Genomic DNA, 14,769 nt, shown 5'->3' on the forward strand with positions numbered 1-14,769 from the left:
GAAACAGCCTTCCAGTCTCAAAAACACCTGTTGACCATTATCCGTTGCTTCGTGCCACTGAACGAATTTTGGATCCAACTTGCCACTTTCCCTTGGATCTCATGGGTTTTTACTTTTCTGACCAGTTTGCTATGTGGGACCTTATCAAACGCCTTGCTAAAATCCACGTAGGCTATATCAAACGCGCTACCTTTACCAACCCTCCTTTTTACCTTCTCAAAAAATTCAATCAAGTTAGTCAGACATGACCTTCCCGTAACAAATCCATGCTGACCTGTCCTCGATTAATCCATGCCTTCCTAAATGACGATTTATACTGTCCCTCAGAATTTTTTCCAATAATAGGCTGACTGGCCTGTAATTACTTGGTCTATCCCTTTCTCCTTTTTTAAACAACAGTACAACGTTAGCAGTCCTCCGGCACCATGCTTGTAGCCAGAGAGGGTTGGAAAGTGATGGTCAGAGCCTCGAATTTCATCCAGGCCTGGCGATTTATTGACTTTCAAAGATGCTAAATCCCTTAATATTGCCTCTCTCACTGTTTATCCCATCTAATTATTTCACACTCCTCTTCAACTACAATGTCTGCATCATCCCTCTCTTTTGTGAAGACAGACGCAAAGTATCTATTAAGGACCATACCCACATCTTCTGCCTCTACACACAGGTTACCTTTTTGGTTTCTAATAGGCCCTACGCTTTCCTTAGTTATCCTCTTGCTCTATGTATTTATAAAACATCTTTGAATTTTCCTGGATATTACATGCCCTCTTTTTGCCTTCCTAATTTTCACCCCTGCACTTTGTATACTCCTCTAGGCTTTCTGCAGTACTGAGCACTCAGTATCTGACACAAGCTTCCCTTTGTTTTCGTCTCATCATACCCTGTATGCTCCTTGATATCCAGGGGGCTCTAGATTTGGGAATTCCAACCTTTTTCTTTGTGGGATCATATTTGCTCTGAACCCTCACTATATCCTCCTTGAAGGCCTCCCACTGGTCTGACACTGATTTACCTTCAAGTAGCTGTTTCTAGTCCACTTTTGCTAAAACACATCTCGGCTTAGTAAAATTGGCCTCTCTCTAATTGAGAACTTTTACTCTTAGTCTATCTTTGTCTTTTTCCATAACTACGCTAAATCTAACTGAATTATAACTACCACCAAAATGCTCTCCTACCGATACCCCTTCCACCTGCCCAGCTTCATTCCCTAAAACTAAGTCCAGAACTGCCCCCTCTCTTCTTGGGCTTGCTACACACTGGCCAAAAAAGTGCTCATGAATGCAGGAATTTCTTGGTGCTAAGGTGGGACACAAACCAGGCTGGAGGGACACACACACGAACGGTAGGAGAGGCAGACATGCAGTTGGGTGGCAAAGCTGTATTCAACAACTTTAGTGGAAGTGAGTGTGCATATAGGATGGTAGCTAGTAAGGATAAAAGGGGTTGAGTACTTTTTTTTTTATATAAAAGGGGCATAAATAGCGGAGGAAACGTGAGGAAAGGAAGGTGAGGATGTTGGCAAGGATTAGCTGAGGAGATAGTTGAGCAATGAGGAACTCATGAGGAAATAGGCTGTAGGTTCCATAGACAGAATGAGCTGGTAGAGCCGAGGGAAAAGATGGGAGAGAAACTACAGAAGGTTGTGGGATGGAAGATCAAGTGGTAGTCAAGAGGATAATTTCAATTTTAGAAGCAAACAAGCCAGTTAGAAATGCTGGAGAGAAAAACTTGGAGTCACTGCCTCTGTGCCAGGAATGAGAATTCTAGATGCAGAGTCTTCCACATAGATTTATTAGAAGAAATGATACTCACAAACAACATACACAATGCGAAGGCTACAAAAAACCTATTACAGTTGGTGAGCTCAGTAGCAGGGTGGGCAAACCTCAATTTCATAACTTTGCATTATTGTTTCACTTTTATCCCTTAGCTGCACCATAACCTCATATCCTACATTCTATGAACTTTACCCCCAGTTTGCATTAACTTCCATTAGCTCAGCATGCTAGAGACTTGCTGTCTCAAGGTACCAGTAGGAGACAGATCAATGCCCTTCACTCATCTACATCTATATCTATAGTAGGCTTAAGACATAGCATAAGCTGATTACACCTAGAGAAAAGGTGAAAGCAACTTCTTATATGCAATGTTCCCGCTAAGCTGCGCGGCGGTCTGTAGGTCCCACGTAGGCTGCTCACCGGCTTTTAAATTGAAGAAACTGCGCATGCGCAGAAATTTGAATAGGCCGCGCAGCCAATAAAAGGGACCACGCACGGAAAAAAAATTAGAGGGAGCATTGCTTATATGGTTGCAAGACAGATAGAATTATCTACCAGAAGGTCATAACTGCAAAGAACAGACACTGCTTTTACAACTCCAGCCACAAAGGGGCCTTGAGGGTCTGGGCTGGTTTGGGCATGTTCCAGAAGGCTGCTGAAGTTTCCTGATGATGATGTTTGTTTGCTACAAAATAGAGTCCTTAACACAAAATGAATTTCTTAATACAACCTTCCTCACTAGCAGTCTCACATTGGGCATCAGAGATAATGATGGAGGGAGGTTGGAGGTGGTAGTTTGTGGTGAACAATTTGAGATTGCCCTTGCTCTCCAGAATACGACAGGAGGAGACAGTCTCGGCTGCACAGCAGGAAATGGTGATACCTTTTCATAGTGGTCGAGATTTGGCAGTGATCAGGCTAGTCAACAGCCATGTGCACTCGAGCCATCAGGCTGCACAAACACAAGGAAGGTAGTCTGAAATCTGGTGGGGACTATGGTATCAAAAGCAGAAGCTGAACAGGTCAATGGAAGCAAAGATCATGGTGGATGGTGGCCCAGAGGAGGCTAAATTGGGAGATAGAAAGATGCTGGCGAAAGACATGGGGTTGTTTTCCTGGGGTAGTGGGGGAGGGTAAAAGAGTTGAAGTAGAAAATATACAGGCAGTGAAGGAAATGAGGAAGTCAAGGAAAATGGTTGGAAATGTTCTGATGCTTGCAGTCTTGGAGGTGAAGAACTGGCACATGGCGAGGTCAAAGAGTAGCCAGGAGAGTGGGTGGAAGAGTTTATAAGCCGAGTGAGTTTGAGTGTAGATAGGCAGGTGAAGGAATCAGAGTAAGTTTAGGTGCAGACAAAATAGCTGAGGATAAGTTTGTTGGTGTAGAGATTGTGAAGGCAGCAGTCAACATTTTGGCAAGGAGGGCAAGAGGTGATAAATACTTTGGACAGTTAGAGAGATAAGAATAAAGTACTCAAATATGGATAAAGTACCAGAGCAGCAGGGAGGGGAAGACAACAACTTAGATGGCTATTCTGGAAGAATCAGCAATAGGTTCCATGTAACCACGTGAAAGATGCCCAGTTTGGAGCAGAGGGAGTGCATGATCCCATCAAGCCTGGACAACAGCATCATTGGACGCAAGCAGATAAGTAGCAATAAAAGGGGTGGACGATCAAGAGAGGAACGATTCAGTAAGATGGAGTGGGATGAAATTAGAGAAAAAGAGAATGACAGAACAGAAAGGCAGGAGGGCACAAGACAGGAGGCAAACAGAAAGCATAGCAGGTCTGGGTGATGACTGACAAACAAAGGAGTTTGGAGCAGCAGCCAATACACACAAGCAGTTGGACATAAAAGTACTAGTATTGATTTACATGCAAGATAACCTACACATGATTTTAAACATCCTTCAAATAGGCTTTCAGGGATTTTGATGACCACCTGGTGGCTGGAAGCCCAGGGGTTGCTGTTTTTCATCTCAGCACTGTGCAGTGAAGCATCTGGAAAACTGAGACCTGGGAGGTTTCCTCAAATAATCCTACTTTATTCAATGCCCAGATCAGAAGGATTACATTCAAAACAAAAGTTTTCTCTGTAGATTCTGGATCAGCAAAATAACCTAAAGGATTTTCTCTCAGTCTCCAGTTTTGTTCCTGTTGAACTTCATTGAGACCATTGGTCTCCAATCCTTACACATGTATAAAGTGCAGTGAAAAAATTAGAGCAGATAATGTGAATAAGGCCCAAAAGTAAATATGACCAAGGATCATACCACCGAGCCAAGCACCACCTCTCCACAGCTGCCATTCACAGTATTCATCAAAAATCGATCACAGGATTGTAACTGGCTTCACATTCTATGGGCCTTCTGGTGAAAGTTGCAATATTTGTGCCATCTTGTTTGGGTTTTGCATCTTTGCAGAAGCCCACTACATTCCAGTCTTTTGGTGCCAAATATGGTTAGGTCACCATCAAGTCTACAGATAGACCAGAGTACTTTGAAGACCTTCTCAGCTCAAGTCCTTGAGAATTTAGTCCCCTTTTTTCATCATTGCACCCAGCTGTACTCAAAAGGCCCCAATATGAAACTCCTGATTTGTGGCAGAGCGCTCCTAGTGGCAGGGTCCAATCGGGCCTCTTTGGTTCTAGGAGTTCATTTCCCACTCTTATAAAATGGCTCTCTGTTCAAAAGCTTGCTCCATGGCCTCTACTCTGTTCTTCCTTCTTACCCCAGCCTTCCCCAATTTCTCACCATTTTTTTGGATTGGCTTCACCCCGTTTTCCTTTCTATCTAGTTTACCGCATCCTGACTGGATGGTTTTCTCCCTGACCTGGTGCTAGCCTGGTCACATTAGCATTGTTAGTATTGGCCCTTTCTTCCCTTTTGAGACTCGCTTCTTCTGGTAATTTACCATATTATACCCCAGTCTTCAACTGTAGAGTTCTTGTTTCCTGGTTGCTTTATTATTACATTGTGTAGCTCTCTGAATTTGCTCTCGTCTGATAGTGAAAGCTTTGTTCAATTTGTTCTGGCTATGTTTTTTTTTTACCCTTTAACATTTCTAAAAGTTATGCAACAAAAATCTTACATTTACAGTACATGGATTTCCAAGGAACAAAGCCTCAGGGATGAATAGGACTAGTTTTAGTTGCAGGTTCTCCCATCCCAATTCATTTTTTAAAAATGAAGCATTAACCCCTGCTGTATGAGTTGGGTTTCTCTCCATTCTAATGGGAAGCATCAAATCTCCACCAGCTACCTCCCTGAAGCAGCAGATTAGAGATGAGGAACTCCAGAGTGTAGGGGAAATTAAATCTATGTGCCAACTCGCCATGGTACAGCATGTTGACGTTTTAACAGGTCATCTAACAACATTCATTTTTAAAAATCACAAGTCAACTGACACTAAAAATTAGTAATATTTAATTAAGTTCAATAAAATGTTTTATACTAATATTCTATTTTAATCAATTGCTATGATGTACATGCTGGTAGAAAAGGAAACACATCCAAGAAGCTTGCATTTTCGCACATTAATGTATAAGTGTTAATCTCAGTGCCTTTATTTAAAATTATTTCTTTAGCATCTGCAGTAAAGCCCTGCATGCCACCATTTAATTTGGAGACATCACGGTGTGTATTATGGAAACTTCCTTGCAACAAGCTAAAATTGTGCTGACAACATGCAGTTTCTGCCACAGAAAGTGATGGCTGATTCAGTATTTCATAAAAACAGCCTCAAGGAAACTAATTTTAATTTGTAGATTTCAGCAAAAGCGTTTTATATTGTGACAAAACATTTAGGGAACACTGAAGGTATTCTACCAAATGTTGGTGACCTAGTGGCACAAACTGGCTGACTCAAGAGCCTCTAGGATCGTTACCAGGGCGAAGAGAAAGAAAGACTTTTCAGGGACTTGAACCCACAATCTTCTGACTCAGAGGTGATAGTGCTACCAACTGAGCCACAGCTGAAGAGCATTATTTATATTGCTTCCCTTTAGTCAACCCAGTAACAGGATGGTCCAGCCATTATGGTCAGGAAGGATTCCCGAATACAGCAAGCAGAATAAAACACAATAATTATAGAATCATAGAATGATACAGAACGAGGCCATTCTGCTCGTCGTATCAGTGCTGGCTCTTTGAAAGAACTATCCAACTAGTCCCACTCCCCTGCTCTTTCCCCATAGCCTGCATTTTTCCCCCTTTATATTTATCCAATTCCCTTTTGAAAGTTACTATTGAATCTGCTTCCACTACCCTTTCAGGCCATGCATTCCAGATCACAACTTGCTATGTAAAAAAATGTTTCCTCATGTCGCCTGTGTTTTTTTTGCCATTATGTGGTGATTGAATTCTATTTTTTTTTTTTAAACTCATTTTAATTAATCACTTTCCATGTTCAACTGTGTCTACAGTCTTTTAGCAATGCAAGGTTAGGTTCAGCATCACAGCAACTTTTCAGGTTGAATTTTATACTCTAGAAATGGGAAGACACTGATGTAATAATTGCTGGCATGCAATGACCTAAGCATTTACTCATCAGGTACAGTGCATGATCAACATGGCTTAAAATTCCCTCACAAAAGGTAACCTAAATTCAAAGCTGAAAAACGCCCTCTAGTGCATCAGTGCAAAATCCATTATTCTTCCTACCCCTGCCACGCTGTTGGAGTGACAATCAGTTCCCGATTGCCATGAAGGCTTAGGAGAAATATTGCAGTTTAGCATTGTCCAATTTCATTTTACTCACAACCCTCAAGGGAATCCTGCATCATAAAGCCCCTTGTGCTTAAGTATTCAATCTTTTTTAAAAAACATTAAACTTGCAACGAGGTGAAGTGAATGGGAATCTTATTACAAGCCCCTGTCCTCACTGACCATAAGATACCATGTTGACCCTTCATTATTTTTTTAAATTATTTTTAATATAATTTTCATCCCACAAAGCCCTACTAAACTGCAGATTCCAGACTACTTATTTACATCTGTAATTTTCTTAATAAATTGTTCAGGCTATTTAACAAAATTATGTTGATCAAATTCGAAATGCAAACACGGCCCAGCTCAATTTGGCAACACAGTTAACTGATTCTGGGGATTACTGGCTGGCCACAAAACACATCAAAATTGACATTGATGCTGCAGCTCCAAGAGTGCCTAGAATCAAAAAGATCAAATCATTATTTTCAACATTCACACTGTCCTTGAGAAAATTACCTCTGAAAGCTGCATTACAGGAATGTCACAAGTGGTTAAAAAATTGCAAAACAAAAGAACTGAATTTGGTCTTCAAAGCATGGACAATGGACCATCATGTTACCAATTGATGCAAAATATTAGCATATTTAGCCATAGCTATGCTGTTAAATGCACTATGTTATTGCAAGTAGCTTAAAAATACTGCTATATTCCTGGCTAGCTGTACCTCATGAACTGACCAAACTGAAATAATTATGTACAGATTTATGGATATCACAGTAAATCAAATTTACACTCACTGACCTGTTAACAATGAAAGTCAAAGATCAAGTTGATCAGCATTCAACTTTCCATCAAAAACGTTCGACATTTACCTACCTTAGATATAACATAGCAGCCTAGTCTTTAGCTAGGCTATTGAGGAATATATTCTGACTTCAAATAGATTATCAAAATATTCCATTTGGCCAGGCGATTGTGAAGGAAAGAGCAAAACAAGAGTCACCTGGCTCAATTCTCTTGAACCAGAGTTCTTACTAGCCAATTATGGAGTGCCACTGGTTGGGGGTTGGGGGTGGGGTCGATGACACAAGCTTGTAAGTGCATGGCTGATTTTATATTCGACGTTCAAAAATAAAGTACGAACATAAATAGTAATAAAACCAGTCATCAATGAAACTGCCAATGTGCCCCTCCAAAATGCAGATCCTAGTATCATAGAGCATTAACCAGGCTAGCATCAGCTCTAGTCTGTTGAAGGACTGCATTGGTAATAAAGTAGAAAAATCTCAAGTAAACATACACCCAATTAGGGAAACATCTGAAATAAACAATACCATGGATATATTTGAATGCTATTCTAGTATGGAACTGCTGACACCTTAAGAGAAACTACAGGCCTTTTCCAAACTAACCAAAAGTCCTAATCACCGAATATAAGAGCTGTTTAATGAACAGCCTTCCAAGTTTGTCTAATGAACATGCTTTTACATCACAGCCAAAAGATAGGAATATATATGGGGCATCACAATGAAAAAAGTATTTCCCAGTGCAAAATACTGTCAGGAGTGCAAGGGTCATATTTAGCAATCCTCACTTGCTTCCTCTCCAGTACTGTCCAGCAGAGTTGCAAGGGGGCTCCTGCCACAACAGATAATTAATAAAAACCTTGGAAGCCGAAACAGTCAAAATGACCGACAGCACCCATCACCTACCTGAAAATCCAAGACATTTTCTTGTTGAGGTTGATGCACAACTAAATCCTGATAACAAATTTAGAATCATACCTCTCAACTGGCACACTTGAAAATCAAGGACACAGGCCACAAAATTAATGCAAAGCAAAGTGCTATGAATATTCAAATTATTTGACTCTCTCATTTGTTCTATTAAGTGTTTCTAATGAATTTATATCATTGTTCTGGTTTTCACAAAACTATTTTTTTTTATAAAAAGTTTTAAGCATTCGTTTGGTATGTGGTCAATTTGTTGCTGCTCCCCAATCATTTTCCATCAGAGTTCAATATCTGTGTGTTGATTCTTTTAAACCTTAAACTATTTGCTATGAAATGCAAGGAGGTGTCCATCCCGCTGATTGAGAAGTGTGTGGGGGGGGGGGGGGGGGGAACCAAATAGTGTGGGGGGAAAAAAAACAAATCTGACATTCTTAATTTTGCAACTCGTGCATCTCCAAAAAGTCAATTTAGGACCAACAACTTTAGGCTTGGGAGGGCAGTTTTAAAATTCATGAATTCTGCTGCAAAACCAGGATAGGATTTACCAGGATTGCAAAAATCAGGATGTCTCGATTAAATCAGAGGAGTGAAGAGGTCAGTTGATGACAGCTGCCAGGTTACCAACTTAAATTTCGCTTAGATTCCTCAAATTGAATACAAGATTTTTTGGACATAATGGGCCGGACTTTGTAAAAATAACAATGTGGCTAACAGCACTCACTGTTATTTATGTGCAAATCGGACAGCAACTTCCACCGACTGCACATGTGCAGCTAAACACGGAAATCCCGAAGTTGCTGTCCCAGATGCTCTGCGCCTCCAAAAGTGGCGAGAAAAGGGCATCTTGCGTGTGACTCATCATTCAAATACAGGAAACTCTCGATTTACTGGCACCTAAATAACCGGAAATCTCGGTTAACTGGCAAAATTCAGGAGTAGGTTCAGGTAAGTTTTACTTCGTATTAGTGGCTATTCCTGGATCTGTGGCTGTGTAAACAGGGTTCTTGCACCTGTTGCTAAGCAACAGGGAAGCCTGGATTTGTTGCTGTGTACGGAGCTCTCGTACCTTTTAACTATACCTCTCTGTAATCTGGACTTTTTGATAAACCGGCACCACGCCTGTTCCGTCGGTGCCAGATAAAAAAGTTTCCTGTACATTGAACACCATGAAGTTCCTGTACTTACCTCAGATATGGATTAAACATGCCAGAAAAAGTCACTGCCAAACAACCTCTCTAGCACTGCAAATTAACTTTTACAAGTGTGGAGTCTCATTCCTTCAGCTTTTAATTATTGCTAGAGATTTCTTTTATAAAAAAAATACATTTTTATTTAAGTTTTCCTTCTGACATGAACATTGAATTCAATATTCCTACTGACACTGCCTGGTTCAGTCTCAGCACTGCTCAGCAACAATTCTTCACTGATTGGTTAAGGAGACACACCATTTCTTGTCCCGTTCACACAGGTCCCAGATGCCCTGTAGAGGACGCTGCACTTCTTGGATGACAGGAACTTGCCGTGTAAAAGCCTGTAAAAAGTCTATGGGCAAATGCAAATGTAATGAACAGCTGGTGCCATTCGTTCACCGTTAAGTGCAAAATCCACCCCAATAAAATACAATTTGTCACCACCAGTAAATGGCTGATTTGGAAGCTACCAGGCTATCTTTGAGTTCCTCCTAGATCATTAACTTTAAAAGTAACAATATCTGCTGATTCAGCACCCCAATATAGCACTGAATTTTTCATTTCACACTTTTAGGCCAAAAGATTGCAAAAGCAGCCACTAACACTGCAAAAATAAACTTACCGCACAGTCTCTGGTATCAGTTTTTCCAGCACCATTTGAATTAGGTCAGCCCTAAACTCCTCCAGCAGGTATTCAGCTGCAAGCACTTCTTCAATGGGATAGTACTGGGAGAGAAGGAAAAAAAGGATATGACTATACAGCAAATAATGAACGATGCAAATGATCACAGGCTGTAAACACCATGTTCAAAGCCAGTGAGATACAGGTTACAGCTAAAAAAGGGACAAAAAATGCAGAGTGCGATCCCAAAACACAGGTAAAAATTCCAGATTCCCATTTATTCAGTCACCCTAATGCTGCATATAGATTTTTTTTTTTTTTTTTTATTCGTTCATGGGATGTGAGTGTCGCTGGCAAGGCCAGCATTTATTGCCCATCCCTAGTTGCCCTTGAGAAGGTGGTGGTGGTGAGCCGCCGCCTTGAACTACTGCAGTCCATGTGGTGAAGGTACTCCCACAGTGCTGTTAGGGAGGGAGTTCCAGGATTTTGACCCAGCGACATTGAAGGAACTGCAATATACTTCCAAGTCAGGATGGTGTGTGGCTTGGCGGGGTTGGCGTTCCCATGCACCTGCTGCCCTTGTCCTTCTAGGTGGTAGAGGTCACGGGTTTGAGAGGTGCTGCCGAAGAAGTCTTGGTGAGTTGCTGCAGTGCATCTTGTAAATGGTACGCACTGCAGCCACGGTAAGCCAGTTGTGGAGGGAGTGAATATTTAAGGCGGTGGATGGGGTGCCAATCAAGCGGGCTGCTTTGTCTTGGATTTTGTCGAGCTTCTTGAGTGTTGTTGGAGCTGCACTCATCCAGGCACGTGGAGTGTTATCCATCACACTCCTGACTTGTGCCTTGTAGATCCTGGAAAGGCTTTGGGGAGTCAGGAGGGGAGACACTCGCCGCAGAATACCCAGCCTCTGACCAGCTCTTGTTGCCACAGTATTTATGTGGCTGGTCAAGTTAAGTTTCTGATCAATGGTGACCCCCCCAGGATATTGATGGCGGGGGATTCGGTGATGGTAATGCCGTTGAATGTCAAGGGGCAGTGGTCAGACGCCCGCTTGTTGGAGATAGTCATTGCCTGGCACGAATGTTACCTGCCAATTATCAGCCCAAGCCTGAATGTCATCCCGGTCTTGCTGCATGCGGGCATGGACTGCTTCATTATCTGAGGAGTTGCGAATAGCACTGAACACTGTGCAGTCATCAGTGAACATCCCCACTTCTGACCTTATGGAGGGAAGGTCATAAGTCACCCTATGCTGCATAGAGATTTCCTTTAAGGAAAATCCTTATGAAAAAGCTGGAGTTATTCAACAAATGGTGCTGAGACTATACTTTACACTGGGCAGCATTATAATAGTTACGTAACAGTTTTAATAGAAGTACTGCTGCAGGCTACCTTTGATGAAGCTACACATGGTATGCTGAGAACTTGCAGTTTATATCACTGTCATGGTTTATTCAACATTCATGTGTAACACTAGGTGTTCAAGTGTGAGCACATAAAAAGGATTTGAACAAGAAAACAAAAGTTCGCCTCTTAGGTCTCTCCATGCCACCTATGTCTTGGATTGTACCGTAACTTCTGCAAAAGCTGCCCGAGTAGGGAAGTGGGCCAGGCACTACCCATCCTACAGGCCTAGACTATACGCTCTTACTGTGGGAAGTGCCTAGGCCCCTGTTCTATGACTCCTTTGGCAAAACCAAAATTAGAAGCACTCTGACTACATATGTGCATCCCATCATTTGCATCACACCACGTTTGGAAACAGACTACCATTGCAAGATTTGTATATTAAAAAAAAAGACACACTTCAGCTTGACCTTTTCGAAGATCCTCGACTACCCAGTTATTAGCCAGCCAAGTCAGTCACTATGAATCTCTTATTAGGCTGATTTACTTATAGGACTCTCACAAGAGTCTACAAAGAGTCTACTCTGCAAGCTGTCAGGCACAACATGTGTGCACCTGGATACAGGTGTGTGTGGACTAGACAACTGAACACCGTTCTAGTTTAAAAGGAAGTTCTTATTTAAGTAAGTTCTTATATCATTCTGAGTTTAGATTAAGACTATAACAATATAGTTTCCAACAGTAACAATACCCATTTTGTTCTATCCACAATACAAGGCAAAAGTGCAGTAGACATCAGTGCGAAACTGTTACTTTGAAAGTAAAATACATTGAAAGTAAAATACTTAACCCCAACTGCCAACTTGCTCTGCTCCCCACCAACAACTTGTATTTATATAGCACCTTTAACATAGTTAACCAAGGCGCTGCACAGGAGTATTATGAGACAAAAAATGTGACACCAAGCCACATAAGGAGAAATATGGGCAGGTGACCAAAAAGCTTGATCAAAGAGGTAGGTTTTAAGGAACATCTTAAAAGGAGGAAAGAGAGGTAGCAAGGCGGAGGTGTTTAGGCAGGGAATTCCAGAGCTTAGGGCCTAGGCAACAGAAGGCATGGCCACCAATGGCTGAGCGATTATAATCAGGGATGCTCAAGAGGGCAGAATTAGAGGAGCTCAGAAATCTCGGGGGGGGGGGGGGGTTGTGGGGCTGAAGGAGATTAGAGATAGGAAGGGGTGAGGCCATGGAGGGATTTGAAAACAAGGATGAGAATTTTGAAATTGAGGCGCTGCTTAACTGGGAGCCAATGTAGGTCAGCGAGCACAGGGGTGATGGGCTAACAGGACTTGGTGCGTATTAGGACACAGGCAGCCGAGTTTTGGATGACCTCAAGTTTACATAGGGTAGAATGTGGGAGGCCAGCCAGGAGTGCATTGGAATAGTCAAGTCTAGAGGTAACAAAGATATGGCTAAGGATTTCAGCAGTGGATGAGCTGAGGCAAGGGCAGAGACAGGCGATGTTACGGAGGTGGAAATAGACGGGTTTTTGTTATGCTGCGGATGTGAGGTCGGTAGCTCATTTCAGGGTCAAATACAACACCAAGGTTGCGAACAGTGTGGTTCAGCCTCAGACAGATGTTAGGGAGAGGGATGGAGTCAGTGGCGGGGACCAAAAACAATGGTTTCCCAATATTTAATTGAGAACATTTCTGCTCATCCAAGCAGTCTGACATATTAGAGACTGTGGAGTGGTCGAGAGAAGAGGTAGTGAGCTAGAGCTGGGTGTCATCAGCGCACAGTGTACACCCCCAAAAGACTCCCACTGAATTAACTTCTACATGGTGTTTGGGAAATACATTTTGTTTTGCAAATCAGTTTTCAGCAAGAATTGTGTTAATCAATTTGTGACTCCCAAGTGCCAGGGAGAACTAAAACTCTCAACCCCAATAAGGACAGCACTGGAGGCATCTGTACTCAATGAACATCAAACTGTCAATTGCTAGGAATAAGTAGAATTAAAAGCAGAGGTCATGGGAGATGCCCTTAGAAAGTGCTTTCCCTTTCCCCCATCCTCTTCCATCTTTTATTGTGATATTCCTCTTAGTCATCACACTTGCATGCAAGCAAAGAGGAAAAAAAGTGACTAATCTTAGAATAACACACGGTTATGTTTAAAAGTACTGCAAATAATGTTAAAATATAGTAGCAGACAAGAAAATCTTCACGTACATGTAATGAGCCAGCAAGTTTTGAAGTGTAGCCTCGTGGTCGCTCTTTATCTTTGAACCTAAATGCCATAGCATTCAAATCCTAAATTTTTAAAAAAGCAATTAGTAGTCGTCTACTGAAGGAAATTAAGATATTCACAGCTTCATATTATTGCAGCTTCTGGAAAAGTGGTCACAGCCCTTGAAGAGTCTAGTTCTGAAAATATCAAAAAGGAGGTATTGAACAATGGAGAAATGCTACTGCAATTCTCACGGTTAGAGTAACTCCAATAATAAAAATTCAGTACTGTGCCCCAATGGCTCAGTTGATGAATGCAAAATTTAAGTTTAAATGAGCCAAAGATGTGAAAGACCCAGGTCTGTGCCAAGTTATCTGATCTCAGGTGAGATGACAGAATGGTGCTGCAGCTGGCCTCAGGATAGGGGGGCGGGGGGAAAATCAGTTGCACTTCCCATTCCCTGTGGCTATCCAGTGATCCCAGCTAGAAAGTGCAGGAGCTGCCATCAGGCTTGGACGTGACGACCCCAAAATAGAATAGCCTGTCAACATTCACTGCCTACGCTCACACAAAGAATGGTCACTCTGGTGAGCTAACGGGGCAATTCTTGCCCTCAGAACCATACCCCAGCAAGAGACAACACCTTCAGGAGAGAAGGGAGAAAAAAAATTAGCAAAACAAATGAAATCAGTGCAAAACTACCTCGATAAGGTGTCCTCATACCACTTCATTTTTATTATATATATTTCCTTACAAAGGAAAATGATCTTATTTGACGTAAATAATGTAACGCTATCTTGCCAAAGTCTAGTAAACCTTTTGCTTTACTGTTCATTTTATTTCCACCCTGTAATAAGCAACTTTTTAAAAAATCCCTATTTCTTGGGTATCATATCTAATCCTAATTACAGCTGAAGTTAATTCAAGGTTTTGAAACAATCTTAAAGTCTGAACAATGTATGCATCCGCAATATTACAAGCATATGGGGAAAGAGCTGGGCAGTGGGACTAACTGGATTGCTCTGCGAAAGAGCCAGCACCAACGCGATAGGCTGAATGGCCTCCTTCTGTGCTGTACTATTCTATATCCCTACCTCTACACAGTGGCCTGAGTAAACTGGTTGGCAAAGTGCTAAACTTATTACCAACTCTTATAAGC

At 41.8% G+C, this 14,769-nt stretch overlaps 1 protein-coding gene across 4 annotated transcripts in view; it reads right to left on the reverse strand.

Moving 5' to 3' along the window:
- The window catches only part of ide (insulin-degrading enzyme), a 136,883-nt gene that overhangs the window by 73,095 nt on the left and 49,019 nt on the right, over positions 1-14,769 (reverse strand). For all 4 annotated transcript variants that reach the window (XM_085994779.1, XM_085994780.1, XM_085994781.1 and 1 more), the window contains 2 exons: positions 13,613-13,693; positions 10,035-10,138 (listed from right to left, as the gene is read on the reverse strand). In XM_085994779.1, the coding sequence (XP_085850905.1) occupies positions 10,035-10,138; positions 13,613-13,693 (185 nt within the window). The remainder of the gene's footprint in view (positions 1-10,034; positions 10,139-13,612; positions 13,694-14,769) is intronic.

The sequence above is a fragment of the Somniosus microcephalus genome, chromosome 8, assembly GCF_052327205.1.
Source record: "Somniosus microcephalus isolate GS21.2 chromosome 8, FLI_Smic_1.0, whole genome shotgun sequence".
Taxonomy (NCBI): domain Eukaryota; kingdom Metazoa; phylum Chordata; class Chondrichthyes; order Squaliformes; family Somniosidae; genus Somniosus; species Somniosus microcephalus.